General features: G+C 53.2%; 1 protein-coding gene across 1 annotated transcript in view; it reads left to right on the top strand.

Moving 5' to 3' along the window:
- Nucleotides 1–1,148, top strand: part of MAD1L1 (mitotic arrest deficient 1 like 1) — a 370,489-nt gene extending 369,341 nt beyond the window's left edge. The window contains exon 18 of the mRNA XM_080382402.1: nt 7–1,148. Within this exon, the coding sequence (XP_080238528.1) occupies nt 7–165 (159 nt within the window). The 3' untranslated portion in view covers nt 166–1,148. The remainder of the gene's footprint in view (nt 1–6) is intronic.
- The last annotated feature ends 19,290 nt before the right edge of the window (nt 1,149–20,438 follow it).

Here is a 20,438-nt window from a genome sequence, read left to right on the forward strand (position 1 = left end):
CCTCAGGCCTCCAGCTCCTCCGGTGGGAAAATGCAGCTTCTGGAAACGGAGTTCTCACGAACCATCCGGGACCTCATTGAACTCCACCTGCTTCAGCAGGACAGCATCCCAGCCTTCCTCAGCGCCCTCACACTCGACCTCTTCAGCCGCCAGACCATTGCTTAGCATCCCGCTGCCAGTCACCAGCCAGGTGCGGAGCACTCCTGGGCAGGACATTTGAGGTAGCGAGGACAAATTCTCCCCTCCCTGAATCTGTGGTATTGGGTTGCTTTGGTTTTACAGGGAACTCCTTCTTCCCCCTTCTTTCATGCTGATTCTCAAATCCCACTGATTCCTCTGAAAATCATCATTTCCCTCCTGTGGGAGGGCAAGGCTAGCTCCACCCCAGGGCTCTCCTGTGCCAAGACCCAGTCTCTGCCTTTGAGTAGGTTTTTTTTTTGTTTTGTCTGGGTTTGTCTCTGCCCAGACTGCCTCAGCATCTCTCTGGGAGTATGGTGGGAACTGCTGGTTTGAGAAGCCACAGGACCACTGTTCTCAGCTTTTCCCAAATCACCCAAATCTGGGCCCCAGCAGAGAGATGAGCCTTGTGGGAGGCTGGTGCCTCCTGCCCCCATGGTTGTCCTCTCCTAATGAGAGCCAAAGGCTTGGTCTGTAAGGACAGGCACCTGGGGAAGGATCAGTCACGATGAGCAGGTTCTTTGTGGATACCTCCTGCTCTTGCAAACAGCTCATCACTCAACAGGGTCGAAATTATTTTCAAGATATCCATTTACCTGAGTCTGCCATCACTCAGCAGACAAGCAGAAGCATAAATGGCCATTTGAAGACCCTATACCTGTGTTGACGCCTCTGTGTGGTGTGGTGTGCTCAGATGACACTGGCGTGCTTTTTGTTCCTCACCCAGACTCTTTGGCTCTTGCTTATCTCAGGACTGCAGAAGGTGGGAGGGAGCTCTTTGGGGTGTGCTCATTGCTTCCAGCTTTAGCCTGCTGCCTGCCACCAGGCTGTGGGTATCTGCTCACCTTACAGGGGTTCTCCCTCCTCCTCTTCTCCATGGAGGCTGGAGCACACCCTGAAGTCTGACATTTTGTGTTGCAATGGAAATAGTTCTTCTATCATAAGAATAAAGTGTCGCTTCCCAAACTGGATGTATGACTGCTTTATTTGGGATATACAGTGTGCTCCCCCGTGCTGTCCCACATGTAAAGCAAGATAAGGAATCATCTCTCCGTCAATTGTCTGATGCTGGTACTGCTTTGATAAGGGAGGGTGTAATTATCAGTTCTTCCAGGCAAGCCTCATTCATACTCTAAACTAGATTGGTTTGCCACAAACTTTGGTGTATATTGATTTCTTCTTGATACCAGCAGGAACTTGCTTCCTAAGCTTGGAGAGAAGGTAGCCGTAAGCAGACTAGGAACTCAGCTGAGTTGTGTACAGTGGCTGCAGGGCTGGCCATGCATGCTGGAGTCCCTCTGGGACCTGTTGATGTGTCTACAGGCACAGAAAAAATCTGCTATAGACCCACCGGATCAGAGGTGGAGGGACAAGCCTGTGCTCTGGGGAGGCTGCAGCCCCCATCTCCTCAGCCCTCCTCTCCGCAGGGTTTGCAGGGAAGTGCAACAGCAAAAGTTTGGTGTTCTCTCTTCTGCTTGAAGAAGTTCTGGTGGAAGATGAATTGCCTGGCATGCTGTGCCAGGGGAACGCTGCCTGATTCGTATGCGCGACGTGGTACTGAGAGTCGCCTTCCTCAGTCATGGGGAAAATGAATCATGACGTCAGCCGCATTCGGCTCCTCCGCCAACACAATAGCAGATCCTGGCTGCCTCTGAAAATTTTTCTCCTGGCTCCTTGCAGGAGAAATGAAGTAATTAATAAGTTTACAATAAACCCTCTATCTTAGCAAAACACGGGTGAGGCGAGAAGGGATGCTGGAGAGTGACAAGGGAAAACACGTTCTGCCTGTTGGAAAGTTGCCTCCCAAGAGTGAAAGGATAATAAGCTGGGGTAGAAAACACAGTAGTCTTCTGAGATGCCTTTGGTGGGGAGGAGAGGCAGATGAATTACCGCTCCGCACCCTGTTCTCCTGGTAAGACTGATTTGTTCAACTAAGTTTAAGACAGCAGCGCGGCTGGGAGAGGTGTCGTGAGGCTGGCCCTTCGCTGGGTGTGCTGGCGTGGCGCAGTGCCCGGTCCTGCTCGTGGCTTGGGAGGCTGCTGGGGTAGCTGTCCTGCTTTCGCCAGCAGCATCCCTGCCCCACTCATGGCGTTACGCTGGTACACAGAAAGCAGGCTTGGGCACTGTGTAGAACTGGGACTTTTGGGAAGCTTGGCTGCTCTGAGGCTCACTGATCGAGGCCTAGGAGCATTCCTGTGGAAGCGTGACCGTTGTAAAGCCACCGGGGCTACCTGTAGGACATCAGCTTGCAGTTGGGCACAGGGAAAAGGAGCTGAGACTCCCCAGTTTCTAGCTCCAGCACCGAATTCAGGATGAAGCCTCAAACCTATAGCTGTACCCTGCCACATGGCAGCTCCCATCTCTGCCACCGTCACTATACTGCTTGTCTCAGCCATGACGGAGCTGCAAGGAGTAACTGTGACATGAATTTTGCAGTGATTGCTCCTTCACTGCTGAGCTGCATGGGGCTCAGCAGCCCATCACAGGGCCCTACCACTGTGTTCACTGCCCCCCACATCCCCCCTCCACGGGTGCAGCCCCCCAGGGCAGTGCGAGCAGAGACCCTGGTTGCCACCGATGGTACAGCAGGTTTCAACCACCCCAGGTGATGGGGGCAGAAGTTCCATCCAGTTTTGGCTCATTACTTGCAAAACTCCAGCCCTGTTCACAGAAAATCTTTTTAGAAAATCTTGGGAGATAGGTAATAAATTTGCAGTTGGGTGGTGGGGAGAGGCAAGAGTGTTAACGAGTGTGTGTGTGCTCGCTGGGTCTCTGTGTACGCTTGCTGGGTTTATGTGCTATAAGCTGTAAAATATGATTTATTAATGCACGGCTGGGGGACTCTGTGTCGGAGCACCGTCTTGTTTGCGGTGTTGCCTGAAGCTTCCCTTCACTCGAACTGCTTGTGAGCCCCTGTTCCTCTACCGATCAACCCTTTTCATCTGTGTGCGGATATAAATAGCAAACAGGGGCAGAGGGCCGTCAAACACTGCCATACGGTCCTTGAAAGCAGCAGAGCTCTTGGCTAAGGCAGGTATTGCAAAGTTCATGCCTCTCCTAAGGTCACGTCTCTGAACTTGGAGCCTTTTGCTCCTGCTTTGTGTCTCCTGGCTTTTGGCATCACAGTGTGTCGTTTGCGTGAGCCTCAGAGTTGTCCTGGAAGTGTGTGATGCCTGAGAAGGAACTAGGGAAAGCCTTTTGAGATGAGCCGTGAGGAGCTTGGGGTTCAGACGTTAGTTATGGACCTTCTCCATGTAATGCTGTAGGAGGAAGGGACGGAGAAGGAAGAGCATGAAGCTGCCATAGAGAGGGAGCGAAGGGCAGGAGTGGAGCTGGGGACGGATGGCGAGGAAGAAACAGGGCGCTGGATGGAAAGGGAAGCCACAGTTCCTACACACCTTGGGGACTGGAAAGTCACTGGTTTTCCCTCATGCCTCTGGCTGCAGTGGGGCTCTGGCTGGTGACCCCCTCCTCTCCCCTTCCCTGCTTCATGGAGCAGCAGCTGCTGCCTCAGGGCACAGATCACAGCCCTCCCAGGAGTGTGCGGGGGCTGTACAGAGGCTGTGACCTTACACCATCCCGCAAGCCCCCAGGGTTTTTCCAAACTCCCTAAGGCAGAGGTGCCTTGCCCTCCCCACAGCTCCTTGCTTTTTTCCTTCTGCCTCTCCCAGCAGAGATGGGGTTGGTTACTGGGAATGGCTGATGCAGCATGGACATGGGCAGCCCTGAGCTCCAGGTGGGCAGGAGAGCCACGATGGAGAGGGTTGAGCATCCCCCAATATCTCCTGCTGCTGCTGGGTTGTGGGGAGAGCTGCACTGGCTTGTAGGGGTGCAGAGAGGATCGGGGTATGGAGAGTGATGGGGCAGGAACAATCCCACTCCTGGGTTTTGGATTTTCTGCCTGTCCCGGGACAAGCCAGTGAGGCCGTTACGCACTGCGGGCTCTGTAAAATGGGGATATTGCTTCCTGGTCATGGCCTCCCAGCACCGGCCAGCAGTGAACGTAATTTGACCCCAGGTGCAGCCCTACAGGGACCCAGATGGGTGGTCACATCCCACCAGGGCTCGTGGTCAGCGGGGGTCAGACACAGCATCCTGCAGGTGCGGCACCGGCAGTGCTGGGGGCTCTCCATCGCTCTCCTCCGCTCGCTCCAATGCGCTGAAGAAACACAGAGGCAGCACCTGCCCTTCTCATTTCCCAACCCCAGCAGCAGGCTGCGAGACAGCTGAGAATGGTGTGAGTTGGGCTGACGGGATGATGTGTCAAAAGAAGCCTCAGGAGAGAGAGGCAAAAGCCTTCCCAGGACATGGCCCCGGTAGTGCCGGACCCCGGCAGCCGGTGCTGCGCGGTGCAGGTTTGGTTCTGTTACAGCTTTTAGCTGTTGGAAGATGTTGGGAAAACGATGACAGTGTCAGATGCCAGGTGACCGTAGCTAACGACGGCGTGTTCTTGATGAGGCAAGTGTGGTAGCCAGGGAGGACAGAACAGGCTCTCCGCACTGGTGTAAATCACATTCACGCTGCCTGCTGTGACAGCAGATTTGGATTTAATAGCAGCGATGCTAAAAGTTGCATGATATTTAAAAGCTACAAAACGCGCCCACTGTGATCAGGGGAGGGATATTAAATAAATAAATAAAAAAAAAATCAGCAAAGCATTTTCACGAAGTCTTTGTTAAATATTAAAATCCCATCCTTCCCAACAGGAAAGCTTTTTTCAGGCTAAGAGGAGCGACTGAACGGCATCTGATGATATCGCATTGACACAAGTGTCTAGAAAAATAGGGTAGGAATGTGTGATCTGTTCTGAAAAAGGAACCCTAGCTAATAGGAAATATGCTGATGCTACTTTTAATTTCATGAGTCAGGTTTGCTGCAAAATTGATGGGAATCTGTGTTAAAGCCTGGTTACATCAAGACAGTTCTCTGCTGCTTGGGCTTTTTCCATTTCTTGTTTCCCTTTGTGGGGATTACTACGGTAAAATTTTTTGGTCCTCTGGGGACTTGCGGCTGTTATTTGAAAGGACAGGGGAGCAGTCTGGCATCCAAAGGCAATGGGAGATTTCTGCTTCAGAAACATTCTACATAGTAATCGCTGGCCAAAGCCCTTGCTAAGGGGCTGTTGCAGACCCCGGCCCTGGGCAGCGGTCCCAGCGGCTGCTCCTGCTCCTTCCACCCATGGTAGCTGGGTCTCCAGCCTTCCTTGCATGCGTGTCTTCCCTTGAAGCAAATACAAGGGACAAAACAGAAGGAAAATACACTTTAAAGGGAACTCTGCCATTTAAATTAAGGAGCACAAAGGCAGCTCCTTGATGCTGGAGGGCTTGGGAGCAGCCCATGTCTTTGGTCTCCATCCAAACCACGTTCCTCCACCAAAAGCACGTTCCTTCAGGCTGTGTCGCTTCTCTCTCCTGTTTCCCCAGCATGGGATCAGGCGTCTCCTGGCCCCTTCGTCTTCCCTGTGCTGTTTCCTGGCCCGGGTTCCAGTGCTGATGAGTTTATTAGTGTTGCTAATTTTACCTGATACTGCTTCCTTCTCTTCATGACAGGTTGTGTTTTTTTGAACTCTCCAGCTGACTGAGCTCTCTTTAATATTCCCTGTTTTACTTTGAATTCTCTTTGTTGGCTGTTGCTTGTTGTGGTTTTGGTTGTTTTTCTTTAATCCTCCCACTGCCTCTTTTTCCTCCCTGGTCCCTGTGATGCCTCTTCAACCTGGAACAAAGCCAGAGACCATCAGGAGGTCATTGAAACACAGACGGTTGTTGGATTTAAATAAGGACTAGATAATTTTATGACCATTAACAAGACTCGCTGCTATGCACGCTAAAATAATAAGGGCAATCATATCTCATGGTTCGGGGAGCAAGTTGATTACCTGTAGGGACTGAGAAGGTAATTTTGCATCCCTGACCCCCTCAAAATACGATACAGTTGACAAGATGCGCCAGGCAGGTTGAAGGGCAGGAGGATGTGCAAGGCACAGGGCTTGGCTAAAGGACAAGAGCATTTCCCTCATCGCTTCTACCATCACACTGCTTTTAGCTGGCGAGCAGAAACTCCCAGTATCAACATGATGGAAAATTTTTCCCCGGCAGGTGAAAGGCTCTGAAGTTTGGCAGATGAACCTTTTCTTTCTCCATGAGCATCTGCCTGGTGACATTTGTGCCGTATGATTGCAGACACTTGGCTTTGCTGGCGATGGTGGCTGGTTCACCTGCCAGGCTGTCCCCATAACCGTACCAAGAAGCGGTCCCCCTAAAGAGAAATTAAGGGCATGAACCTCACTTAGGTCCTTCAGTTTGGAAGTGCCTCCCGCTCCCCACTGTCCATGGAGCGTACGAGGGAGACCAGCCTCACACGTAAAGGGGTGATGGCAAACGCACTGTCCCTCTTTCACCCCTTCTCCCCGCTGCAGCAATCCCGGGTCCTCCGCATGCACGTGTCTTTCTGCAGCTTGTTTTGGGAGTCACGCTCCAGCCTCTGGGGATGTACGTGATCAGCTCCTGCTCCGATCCTGCTGTTAGGAGGCAGAGCTGCCCTTGAGTGGCATGCTGTGAAGTGACAGCTCCTCTCGCTGGGAGTCCTGGGAGGGGAAGGAGCAACCCCAGAGAGGAGGCAATGGCAGGGAATGAACCGAACCCACAGGGAACCGAGCTGCTCATCCCAGCAGCTGCGCTGAGATGAGGAGGAGCAAAAAGAGCCCCACAGGTAGCACCAGCCTCTTGGGTGGATACATCTTGCTGATGATGGATGTCTTTGCGTAAGTCTAGGTAACGCTAGTACTTCCATGCTGGAGCCTCCTGCCCAGTGCACAGCAGTACCCTGGCCGCCGAGCCCTGGCCTCGTGTGAGCAGAGCATCACCTGTGCCCTTCTACCCAAGCACAGGGGACTTCTCACCCTGTACGGAGATGGCACGAGCCTGCCATGGTGTGCTGCTGTGTCCTGAGCTGCCAGCCCCAAGGTGAGGATTATAGCTCCGACAAATCACACGTTAACTTTGCTAACATTAGAAAACGCCAAGTGCAGAATAGATCCAGGCATGCCAGCTTTTAAGGGATCGCTGTGGTGGTAAGGCACAATTAACAGTCTGTATTTATTTAGTTACACGCAGGCAAAGCTGGGAAGCACGGGAAGCTTGATGGGCAAGTCAGTAGCTACCAGAACTGACTGTTCAGCCCCGATGGAGGTTTGGGAGGTGTAGCCTGTACTGGTTTTGGTTGGCATCTCCCAGCGTATACTGGCCATGGTTATGAGCTATAGGTGGTCACATCCTGTACCTCTGTTTGCCCCCCCAGTACGGCTGTGGAGCAGTGGCAGTGGTTTGCGGGTGCCTCTGCAGCGTCATCTTCCCCGATGGGTTTGCTTCTGCAAAGGGAGTTGTCAGCTTTTGGGGGGTCACTGCTCTTCACTGGTGAGGACAGGGTCACAGCTCCTGTGGGAGAGCGGGACATGCAGCCCCTTTCTGCGGAACCTGTCTCCTCCCATGTGCTTCCAGTTCAGCAAACCACCCCACGGCATCCCACAGGTGTATTGTAAATACAGAGCAAGTGCTCAGGGAGGATGGAAATCCCACCTGCATGGGATGCTGAGCCCCAGTCATACTGGCAGATAGGGAGGTTCTGCAGGTTGTCCTGAAACCCCAACCTCAAGCGTGTTCCTGCCCTGTGCGGAGACCCACACACACCTGCACCCCCCTCTCCAGCCTGGCTGCATCTCCTCATCCTCACTTCTCTCCTTAGGAGGAGGACGGCTCATGGGGCTGAAGCAGAGATGTTCCCAAGGTGAGGAAGGCACCAGGCCCCCCCGAAGCCACAGCCTCCCCCCATGCACCCCATTTCCATCACTGTTGTTTCCTGGCTTCATGGTTAACTCTGGCCTTGCACAGTCCCCAGGTCCTGTAACCGGTGTTAAATGTAATGAATGATCTTGTCCTCCTTGTTTGTCTCCTCTTTAGTGTAACACTGTAATTAGCTTAATTACCAACAGATTCTTTTTTTTTTTTTTTTGTAACTTAAAATGGAAATTAAATTTTGCACCAGGTTTTACAGGCTGTTAACGGGAATCGAATAATCAAGCCTGACTCCAAGTCCTTGAAAATGAGTATTAAAAAAGGTCTGAATTTGCATATTCATGTTTTTAATAGGGTTCAGAAGGTATATTTGCAACTGATGAAAAGGATTAATTAAGCCTAATTTGCATAGGAAGAGCAGTTTAACCCCTTGAATCCTATCAAGGCAGAGACTGACAGCTTGAATACCACGGCATGATACCGGAGTGATGTGGGCAATGCAGCACCCTGTGGAACAACTTCCTTCCACTCAAGGAGAACAGGACTGGGGGAATCCAGGCTCCCAGCATCACCCCAGCATGGTTTGTCCCCCTGTGCCCACAGCCACCCCTGGGTTTGGCCTCTGTTCCTCTTACCGTGGTGGTTTGTGACCTGTGTGTCCCATGGCAATGCCATCACCTCATGCCTTGAGCAAAACATGCTGCTCCTCCAGGCATCAGCTGGGTGGTGCAGCTCTAACGCGGTTTCAAGAAATAATTTTGGTAAAGCCAGCTCAGTTCCCTGAGCTGTTCACAGGGTGGGAGCACCCATGGCTGGTAGGGGCACCAAAACCTTCATCTCCCTATCTTGTCTCCAGTTTCTTTTTTTCCCAGTGAGGCTGATGCTAGTCAGGGGTTAATGGCTCTACAGGAATGTCAGACCAGGGTGAGACTTGGCACTTGGCCTGTCCTGCCCTGCTCCCAGCCATCAGCCTGAGGCTCTGCCTCGGAGGTGACAGCATCCCAAAAGCCTGGGACTCATGAGACTTCAGGGGAGGGGACACAGAGCTGCCTGCACCCTAAATCCCAGCTGTCACCCCTGGCACAGAGAAATCAGCAGGATCTTGTACAGCTCTGTTCAGTTGTCATCTAAGAAAAACATAAACCGCTCCCCAGATCAATCATACCCCTAGCCTGGAAAGCAGAATGGGAACGTGACGCTTCCCAGGGCTCTACGAAGCTGAGAACAGAGCACAGCTTTGAGTCAGCGCCTGAATGTTGCTAAAAAGTGGAGAAAAAATAAATAAATCAGGCATTCATTTTGCTTCAGCAGGTGGTGTGCTGCGTTCCCCTTGTAATGCTTTGGTGGCGTGTGTTGCTAATTATTTTTCGGGTGGAATTTGCTGTGCACAGCGCACGGGATTCATTAGACAGAGATGGCTTTGAAGTGGCGTTCAGAATTAATGCTGGCACATGTAAATGTTTCTTGTGCCATGGAAAAGCTGGCTATAAATGATGCATGAGGTCCAGCGAGAGAGATGCTTACTTTGTTTATACACACCCATTGGGCTTCGTTATGCCAAAAACAGGCAGAGGAAAATCGACAGTGTCTTGCACAGTCCATATATCTGCTACCCGGCTGTACGTGAGCATTTAGCAGAAGTTAGAACGGCATTCTTAGCACGCCGCAGCCTGAATTTCCTCTGGTCAGAAACATGTGTTAGTGACCCAGCAAGGCTGCTGCTGTCTCTGCGCTCAGCATCTTCCCCAGGTCCCCCAGACGAGGAGGAGGACGCATCCTGCACTGTAAATCATCAAGGTCCTGACCCATACACCTCACTCGAGCAAAACCTCTCCTCAGAGGAGAGGTGCTTAGTGGTAACGCTGGTGTAAGGAGTCCCTGCTCACCTCTTCCTGCTCTCACCTGACTCATCCGCCCAGCACAGGGTCCATAGGGCCACACTAGCAGCAGAGATGGGGAACATTTCACTTAAAAAGAAGAAAACCTGAAGAAAGAGAAAGAAAACGCAAAGCCCACAAGCACAGCTGAGAGAGCAGAAGGCAGTGCCCGGGGCAAAAAGCCAGGGGAATGTAAGATCCCTCAACCTCTGTCTCCACCAAAGGCTTTTGATGATGGCAGTGCTGCTGCTGGACACCTCCCAGAAAAGTTGAGTTCAACTCTGGGCTCTGCTCTGCTCTGTCTCTGTGTGTGTGTTTGTGTATTTTAGACCAGCAAATGCTTTCAGAAATGAATACTTGTGCATCTCTTCTGTAAAGCAGCAGGTATCCTTTTAGATCACCCAACAGTGAGGTGGAGAAATAGCTCCCCAGCATCTTCCAGGAGCTCTTCTCTGCTGCTGGGGTTGGGCAGATCATGGGTGAACCATTGCACTCTTCTGGCTGCTGCCCCAGGAGCTCATGGGTCAGCTGGAGACCTTGCATGGTCAGGGGATGGCTGGTGGGACCCAGCTGTGTAGCCCCATGGAGACATCCCTCCAGCATGGGGCTGGGACACCTTGAGTAGGGTCTCTGAGAGATCTGTGCTCTGGCAAAGCAGGCTCTGAAGCATCACTGCACCAAAAACAGGGCACCTCTACGGGGGCAGATGAGCATCTGTGCAGTTCCCTGTCTCTGAAGTGATGAGGCTGGTGCTTTAGTGAGCATCTAAGCTGGTAAGGCCAAAAACCATCATGAAGTGGGTGGCACAGGAGAAATAGTGGCAGGTGGGGGTATGTGCGGAGAGCACAGCGACAGCAGCTTTGCAAAGCACTGTAATCCCACGATGGTTGGTTTGGGTTTAGACATAAATCAGCTCTGCCTTGGTTCCCCCCAGCAGCAGTATGAAAAAGGGGGTTTCAGCCCCAGGGCTGTGTGCCGGGCAGCGCTGGCAGGGGGAGGCCGATTCGGGCAGCGCACCCCGGCCACAGTAGCTGCAGGTGGTGAGTGACTGTGCCCCTGGGCACAGGGTTCGATGGGTTCCTGCTCACCCTGGCTGGGGCTGGCCATGTGTCAGGCTGAATGGCTCCATCCTGATGAGAGTTGCCCCTTTCCCTTTGGGCCTGACCAGCAGCAGCCCCCAAACCCTCGGCCACCCCCAGACAACTGGGGGGAGGGGGGGGATGTGCATGGGGCAGCCTCGCAGGCGCTTCTCCGCTCCTCCACTGCCACTGCCAAAAAAACAGGCTGGAAATCACCGAGGTGCAACTGTGTCATGTTTTCTCTGCAGTGTTTATGAAATCGCTTGCTCATCAAACACAAAAGGAACTGTTTACTTTTTAAGTAAAACAAACATAAAATACCTCCATCTTTATTGCTGTTCAAAAGGCAGCTTTGTTCCCTCCAGCCGCCGTGCTTGCCAAGGCAGTAGGGCTGCACCGTTGGGGTCTCTCTGAGCCCAGACCTCCCACCCCATCAACCCACGGACGGGTGCCTACCCTCCTGCCCTGTGGACGCCCCATCCCTGCTCATGTAGACACTGGCATGGGGGTAGTTCCCAGGCAGGAGACACCAAGTTTTGGAATGCAAGCTGGACTCACCTACGGCATGCTCCCCGGCCAGACCTCTGGGTGGGCTCCCTGTCGTGGGTCCTGTCTGGACCAGCTCGAGGTGAGGAAAGAAGGAGTCAAGTGAAAAGCTGTGACTGAGTGCTGAGATGTTGTGTTTTTCTACTTCCAACTGTTTATTTACCAGCATGTTGGAGAGCAGTGCTCTCTTCCTCATGCCTTATTGAGAAGCTCAGCTGTGAAATAACTAAATGAACCATCCCTTTTTATTAGCCTTTGGACTTAGCAGAGGAGCAATCAGTTAATGGCTGACCAGTTTTTGAAGATGCTAAGCACATTACAAGTGCTAAGTATTATTATTTTCCCTGCAATGCTTTATTTTTCCCTCTGAATATTCAGTTTAAATAACCCTTTCAATTACATTATCCGTTTTCATGCATTCTGCTCAGATTAAATGCGGTGCCGCTTACAATTCAGTCACCTCTGTGGTTTCCATGTCTCTGCAAGACTCATCCTAACCTTTGCCTCTCAATCCTGGCCTGAACCAGCTTTTGTTCTGAGTCCAATATCTGGCCCGGTTCTGCTTTGGCTCCTTAAGCTCCAATGCATCCGCATCACTTCCCCACAGGCACTTTGACCTCTGACTCCTTGCTTTTGCATATTTATTTTTCCTTCTTAATAAGGGAATACCTTGCAACCTTTCCCTTCCAGCTAAATTAGCTCCCTGGATAAACTGTCTCCTCCTTCCGTGATGAGTTGTGCTGTTTTGGTTTCTTGGTCTTTGGGAAAGGGTGAATGATCAGCTATCAAAGGATACAGCTTTGTATCCCGGTGCCAGCCAAACTACCTTGTCTCACCTGGAAATCTCCAGCCACAAACATCTATGGCTTTGTAGAAGAATGGGACTAGCTTGGACTTTACACCCAAGTGGGTGAATCCACCTCTTCTCCTGACAGCTCCAGAGCAGCGACCAGTAGCTGAGTCCTTCACTGCCATGGGTGGGCTCTTCTGGGTGGGCTGTTCTCCAAAGCCAGCCTGGGGCGGGGACCTCTCAGTCCCCTCAGCCAGAGGAGCCTCCCGACTGTATCAGAAAGGGTTTGACCATCTCTGGTGGTGAGGGGCAGCTCCCAGCTCTGCTCCAGCACCTCCATCTCTTCCTGTCACTGTCCTGGCAGCTGTGTCAGGACCCAGCTGGTCTCCAGGATGGAACTGCAAGATGGGTGGGAGATCAGAAACCAGCCCACGTCTCGGCTCACCCACCTTCCCGGCTGCAAGCTCCGCCATGGAAATAGGGTTGGGGTTGCCACGCCAGGCACCTGCTCTTCCCAGCCTCTGCCGCCTGTCTCCTGGCACACAACTTACCCCAAGCCCTGGTGTCCACACTTGACTGTCTTTTCGGAGCCGTGATCACCTGGCAAGGCTGGAGGAGGCTGTGGAGCAGCTCAGGGGCTTGGCAGCTTTCAGCGCTTGAAGGATCTCATGCGTAGGGCTGCCACACATCTGCACGGGATTTCCCAGGCAGAGATGTATGTGTGCGAACTCTGTAGTGGGCGGCAGTGTTGTTACAGCCAGAATGATCCAAAGATATAATTGAGATAAGGTTTGTGCGGAGAGGTAAAACCTCTTACTGCAGCACCTGAGATGGCTGGGGAAAAGCCCCAAAACTCAAGAGCTTTTGTCAGCCTAAACTGAGCTGAATCATCAGGGATGCTTTAGATGGACAGTGGCGGATGGTTTGTGCCGATGCACTCCATGGCCACTCGGCCAGCGTTGCTGGCTCTGCTGGCCCTCGGAGTGACTCCCAACAACTGCTCTGCTCCAATCTGACTGCAACACACATCCCAGGTGGGGCAGGAGGGCACATCTGGGAGAAGCAGGCTTTAAGCCCCAACTGCAGGGAATGGGAACCTTTGTGTCTTGGCCACAAATGTTGCAGAACAAGATTAATTAATTTAGCTGCATCGCGTGAAGAATGCCAGTGTTTACTTATGTGACCACAGATGAGCTTTTGCAGTGCCCAAAGAAGCCTCCTGCCGCTCAAGTGGGCTGCGTAGCTCTTGATTGCAGGGCAGGAGATGCCCAAGGAGAGCTCTGCTGTGTAAAAGTGATGCTGAGAGAGAGGAAAAGCTTTAAAGGGCCCCCAGCAGAGACAAGCTGCAGCACCACACACAAACTTTGAGGCATCCCATCACACCCCTGCAGATCAGGGCAAGCCGGCCAGAGGCTCGTGCAAGGATGGAGGAGGCTGTCAAGGCTGGACACTGTAGTGGGATGAGCCGGACTGAAGGTCTGAGGAGCTTCAAGGAAGGTGAGTGGGGTGGGAGGGAAGTGTGGATGTTGTATGGGGGGCTGATCACTTCCTTTCACAGCTGGAAACACTAAAGAATGTGATAGACCCAGAAGAGAGCCCAGGAGATGAGCAGGACAACACAGGGGACAGCACTTGTGTAGCTTAATGCAGAAGATGGACCAGGAGAGAAGAGCTCATTAGGAAAGGGCATCGCATAGTGAAGAGAGGAGAGGGTATAAACTATGAGAAAGCTGATAGAAGACAGAAATGGAAATCTTTTAGTCCCAAAGAAAGTAAGGACAGAGTACATTAATGAGTTTTTTAATGGTGAAGCAAGTAAAGGTGAGCAGCAAATGGCTATTGCCAGACAGCTGAGATGAGTGTGGAAAAACAGATTTTGGTGGGATGTAGGAAGCAATCGGCACATACAGGAACAACAGTGCACCCCATGTCAGTAACATTCCCATTGAATCACTAAAAAGGCACACACGTGCAAACTCAGAGACTTGGCAGAATGTGCAGTGACAGAGAAGTTGCAGAGGGAGGGAAACGGGCACGTTCACATTCAATTTGGACCAAAGAAAAGGCAGCAAAACTAGAGTGAAAGCTAGCATCCTGCTTGGCCGCTCCCCACACAGTGAAAATCCACATCCCTGATACTTCTGTGCCTTCTCATCCCTTGCACAGAGGAAACCGAGTCCAAAAAACTGGCTTCACTCTGGATCAGATGGATTCCCTTCATTAAGTACTGGGAGGGGTAAGGAGGTGATTGATGGTGAAGGTGGGAATGAGCAAAACTCTCAAGGTGGCATTTGGATAATCTGCCACCCTGCTGGTGGTGCTGGTGAGCTGGCTGGGAGGGGTAAAACAAAGGATACTAGACAAAGGAGATGTGAAAAAGTGGAGTGTAAGTAAATTCAAGAAAAGCCAAAGTCACCGCTACAATCCAAGGAGTAGCTGTTGGGTTGGCTTCTCAACCACCACCGACCATCCCCACCAGCAGCTTCACCGCCTTCAGCACCTCGGGGCATTGGCTAGTGGCACCGGTTTGGAGATGAAGGAATGGAAATGTGCTATACATCTCTTTCTAAAAAACAATTTAATCTCCAGACACATACCCAGGAAAACCAACCTACAGCCTCACAGTGGAAAGCCTGTTGTGAGTAAATGGGGAGGGATGAGCTGCAGGAGATGGCTGGGGCACCTCCGAGGTCCATGGAGCCAGGCAGTGCTGCCAGCCATGCTGCTACAGGACGAGACCTGGCCACCCTCCCTGCACATTTACGGCAGGACTGGGGCTTTTCCCAAACAACCCCTTCATCCCCTGAAGCCCATCCCCTCTCCTCTGCTCTGTCCCCATCCTGTGTCCATGGGCATCCAGGTGCTCACAGCTCCAAGCCTGGAGGTGGTGGTGGCACTGTCCCCACAGGGTGCTGTGGAGGAGACGGACATGGTGTGCACCGAAGAGGAGCTGAAACAAAGGTGAGCGGGTCCCAAACCAGCAGGAAGGGTGATGCTGTGCCCGGGCAGCATTTTGTTGGTCCTCCCCCTGAGGAGCACTCACAGATGCAAATAAATTCTGACTTGGGCTCCCAAATTCCTGCTCTACCGGCTGTGCTAAAAATAGCCCAATGCAGTGCGTGCTGGCTTCAATCATCCTCATCGATCCACTGCTTTTGGGTCTGGTCCAGCAGCACCGCAGCACACCCCTCCCCAGCCTGCAGTCCCCCCTGGACCCCTCTTCACCCAAAGGATTTCTACGACCAAGCCACCTCCACCATGCTGTCCCCCACCCTTGCTAACCCCCTGCTCCTGCAAACGAGGTGATTGATTGCTCCAGAGCCCGACAGGCAGCCAGGCTGCAGCAAGCGCGTGATCGGGGTTTTGTGTTGCAGCTCCTGATTTCTGCAGAGCCACATCCACCACAGCAACGAGACTGGGGGTCTCGGGCAACAGAGCTCTTGGTTCAACAACACCCAGCCCCAGTTCAGGAAGGGCTGATCTAGAAGCAGGGCAGAGGGGAGTATTGGGAGGGGGGTTCGCTGGGGTTGTGGCGAGTGAGGGGACGTGCAGGTGCAGGAGCTGGCTGGGCTGCTGAGGTTTGTGCCCAGGGCCCCGGGAGCACCACTGGCAGAGCAGACCTGGGTGTGGATGCTTGGGCTGACCCATAAGCATCAATGGGGCTGGAAGAGAGATAGCTCCAGTGGCACTTGCAGCCCTAGGAGAGGTCCCACCACCCAGCAAGCACTGCAGGACACTGGCTTGAGTTGAGCAGAGCCACTGCAGTCTGGCTGTTGTGACAGCCTGGGTGGTGAATGGGGAGCACCTTTTCGCCTCAGGGCCCCAATGCATCCTCGCGGATGCCTTCCCATGGGATCTGCACCTGCTTTCATGGCAGACTCAGCTGAAGCCAGCAGGATGCTCAAATGGCAGACTGGGGGCAGGTGTGACACCTCCAACAAGCATCAGGTGCAAAGAATGAGGCAGCCACCAGCTCCAGGGCTGTCACATCCCTTCTTAAGTGCTTTGCTGCCTTGGGGAGGAGCCTGGCCAGGCAGTGCCTGCCACCACTGCCACCCTTATTCCCCCCCCCCCCCCCCCCCCCCTTTCTCTCCTTCCCCTGTGTTTCTGCCTGTGGACGTTACACTTCCCACAGGCCATGCTTTGAAACATGTGGCTACAACTGCCATGCACGCCGGGGCAGGTGGGTACCCTCGGGAACACTGGGCTTAAATGGCCCATGTCTGTATGGAGGAATGCTTCTGTCCTAATTTACAGACTTTTAATTAATAACCTGGCTCTAGATATCACACAGGCTTTGCAACATGTGGCAGGGTCCTTTGCTGACTCTGGACCAGCGCAAGGATTGAGCTGTGGGTAACGTGGGGTTGGATTTCCACTCCAACAAGAAGCTGTCTTTGCTGGGATGCTGGGGGAGGGTTCAGAGGGGGGATTTTCAGCCTTGCCTCAGTTTTGCACTTGAAGATTGCTCACACAACAGCAGTTTTGTGGACACTAAAAGGGAATCAGCAGAATACATTTACATATGGCCCCAGGGCTATCATTGTCCTGCAGGGAACAGCAGAGCCCTCCCAGAGGGTTCCCATACAGCAGCTATAGGTGGTGGGCAGGCTCACAGGCACAGGGCTGGGAGGGAGCAATGAAGTGGGGGGGTTCAAGGGCCACTGGTGATAGCCCAGCAGCACGGAGTGGAGAGCAGGCACAGGGGCACGCAAGCACCCAAAGAGTTTTGGGAGAGCAGAGGCTGGAGAGTGGTGATGGGAACCTGAAATCCTTGTTGGAGGGCACCATTGTGTCTGACATCGGCTGTGTCGGTGTCCCTTCAACACCTCCGCTGGTGCCTGTGACAGAGGATCTGAGCTGTGCCTGCCGTGGTGGGTTTGGGTCTGCATCCCCTGCCCCACCACCCACACCCCATGCCTGACAGGTGGCCCAGGGACCCTGCGGTACAGGAGTGTTCGTTCCCTTGGGGCTTGTCCTGGGGAGGTGACAATGCTGAGGGGCAGCTCAGCGCAGCCATGGGCAGCTGCCCTTGGAGCTCTCCAGGAGCAGACATGGCTCCTTCTGACCTTGGCTGGCAAGGAATTTTCTGAGTGATGCGGGGCAGAAGCAGCAATGGGTCCCTCTGCTCCTTTTCTCTGTTTCATCGCCGCAGGGAAACAACTGCTGTCTCTTATAAAAAAAAAAAAAAATCTCTCAGAGCAGCTTTGCTTGCTGCCTTCACTGGCCTCTCTGGGGGCTGCTGCCTGCCCCGTGCCGGGCACAGCTGCTCCCACCGCCTCTGCCTTTCCCTGCCTCTGCATCACACGCCTCTCCCTGCCTTTCATCCCTCTCCCTCCCTTTCTTTTCCCTTTCCTTTGTTCACACTCTCCAGCGGCAGAGCCCAGGCTGCTGTGGGAGGGGGATAGGGGGGCCTGTGTCCTCGGCGCTGGCAGTGGTTTTCTGTCCTGGCCCCCAGCCCACTGGTCCCCACTGGCCCCTGAGGTGGGGCAAAACGAAGGAGAAACCTTTCCCCTGGCCTCCCCTCCACGTGGACCTGTCTTTCCTGTGCCCCCTCCTTTCTGCTTGGCAGGGAGCCCTCCTGCTTTGGATGGGTTTGGGCAATAGGCACAGCCTGGCTGGGCCGGGTATCGTTGCTCTTCACAGAAGCAGTTTGAGAGCTTTGGTGGCTGAAGAGGAGACAAAATAAAGAAGAAAACACCCAACACGTCCCAGGTGCTGGGATTCTCTCTCTGTCTTCGGAGGGGTCTGTAAAGCGGCTGCTGGCGGGGGATGGAGGATGCTGTGGACAGAGCTCACTAGGCCCTGTGCACAGGTACCCCAGGAGGTCCGTGCATAGGGTGGTGGTGGCTTTGAGGGTAGTGGAACTTCTTCCCTTTTCTTGCCCGGTTTTTTTTTTCTCAGCTCATCTTATGGCATCTCATGCCAACCGTCATGGACCACAGCTGCCGGGACTGCGCCCTGTCCTGGAGGGAGGGCAAGAGGCTGGAAGGTGCTCAGCAGCACAGCATTGCTTCATCACCCAAGGAGCTCCAAGCCCCATGGTGACGCCCTACCAGCTATGGGGTATGGGGAGCTGCGTGTGTGGGTACCTCTCTTGGAGATAGCTTGGAGATGGGGGGACCTAGACCTTTTCTAAGCCTCCTTTTTTTCCAGTTGCAGAGAGTTTGCATCTGGGAAGTGTTTAATTTTGAAAGGGCAGCGCTGCTGTATCACATTGCCTGTGTCTGTCTCTGTTGGTTTATGACCAGTGAAATCCTGGTGTGAAAACAGAATCAGGCTTTGATTTCATCTGCCCCTGCTGTTTTATGCCACTAACAACTTTGCATTTCTATAGCGGCTTTTATTCTAGGAGCTAAATGGGCTTCACAGACAGGCAATTAATTAATTGAGCCTCCCCAACCAGCCTACGCCCTCAATGCCACAAGGAAGCATTTTGCAGAGGAGGAAACAGAGGCAGAGGGAAGCAAAATTACTCGCCCCAGGTAAAGTGATGAACTCGCTGTTGACATGCTGCTGCCTCCACAGTGAGGTGTTATGCTCTGCTGGTTGTGCCATTGCTCCTGGCTACGGTGGAGATGGTCATGATGTCATTTCCAAACTGGTGTGGGAACTGGTCTCAATGGGGGGAGTGGCTGAGAAAGGTCTTTTGGTGCCGGAGCTTCTGAGCCCAAATTAACTCACAAACTGCCACCACCTTTGAGCATCCCAGCCTCTTGCTGAGGAATCCTTGGAGTCCACAAAACACTGCCAGGAGGCCCCGCAACCATTTCCCCTATCCAGTCTTGCTGACCAGCTCCTGGTTCTCCAAGAGGCACCCAGGGCTTGCAAGGGAAAGTGGTTTCAGCTGCAGGTTTTGCTTTGGTCCAGGTGCTACAGCTGATATTTGGGGAGGGACCCACCATGGTGTCATGGAACAAGAAAGGGGCGATCCTCAGCTTCCCTTTCCCAGTCCTGCTCGCTGGCTGGTGAGCACAACGCAGCCCTGGGAAGCTGTGTGCTGGATCTGGGGCACCTGGAGGAGGTCGAGGGATGTGCCTTTGCTCATGGCAGAGTGAATGTGTTCCTGGGGAAATTGCCTGCCTTTTATTATGAAACCCTGCTAATGGTTTGTTGTCTACACAAATAACCATGGGGAATGAACTAGTGCACTTCCCAGCCTGCTCCATGTCTTCCTGGCTCAGCTCCTTTCTGAACAAACATAACCTTTTGCAAGAATACCTGTCAAAATCGCTTTGAAATATTGAAGTAACAGGACGGGATACATTTTGCTCCTGGGCCCTAGTGCTCATCTGTCAGGACTCAGGATGTCCATCCCAAGAGACTTGTGAGCAGGGTGCAGGGGAAAAACGCCAGCAAGCAGCAGGGCCCCAAAGGGCTGCACTGGGGGCGCTTATTGCCTCACTGTGCTGGCTCACTGGGCTCCCACCTACTCACTGGGGGGGGGGGCACAGCAGCTCCCTCACCCTCGTGTGGCCCCCACTTTGAGTTGGTTATGGGGTGAGGTGGGAGGGCTTGTGACTCAGCTGGAGCTAATGAGGGCAAAACTATGTCCTTCAGCCACCAGCATGGCCTGGGATTGCCTTCATGGCCTCAACACTGCCATCCTCCTCCTCACCCCATGAGTAGGGCATCATCTGGGAGTATTTTAAGGATGGGGCAAAAAGTGAACGAGTCTTGGACAGGCATTGGAGAGCAATGGTTGAGGGGCATGTGGCTGCTTGGGTGGACATGAGATATGAACGTGGGGCCACCTCCTTCCCTTCCAGTCTTGGAGTCCCAAGGGCTGTTGAGGGGTTTCCCAGAGCGTCCTTCTCCAAAGCCACTCACGTGGAATGAGTCCAACTGGCTCATGGGCAGCACTAGGGCTGTGGGCAGGAGGTGCTGCAGTCCCTGCCCGAGGCTGTGCCTGCATTTGGGGTTACCCATGGAGGACCTGCTGGACGTGTGGTGATGGGAGTCCCAGGTATGAATGGCAGGATTCCTGCCCCGGGGCCTGTGCCTACCCTAATAGCTCTCAATACGGACAAGCTGTAAACACTTAGTGTCTTCTCCCTCAGCTAAAATCACCCTCAATGATGTCCTTCTCTGGAGAACGGCCGGAGGCTTTCTGCTCTAGCTCATCCATGGCTCCCCATCTTGAAAGATAACCCCTGCCCCCCCCACCCCCAGCGGCTGG

Source organism: Falco punctatus (assembly GCF_963210335.1).
Source record: "Falco punctatus genome assembly, chromosome: 4".
NCBI classification, from domain to species: domain Eukaryota; kingdom Metazoa; phylum Chordata; class Aves; order Falconiformes; family Falconidae; genus Falco; species Falco punctatus.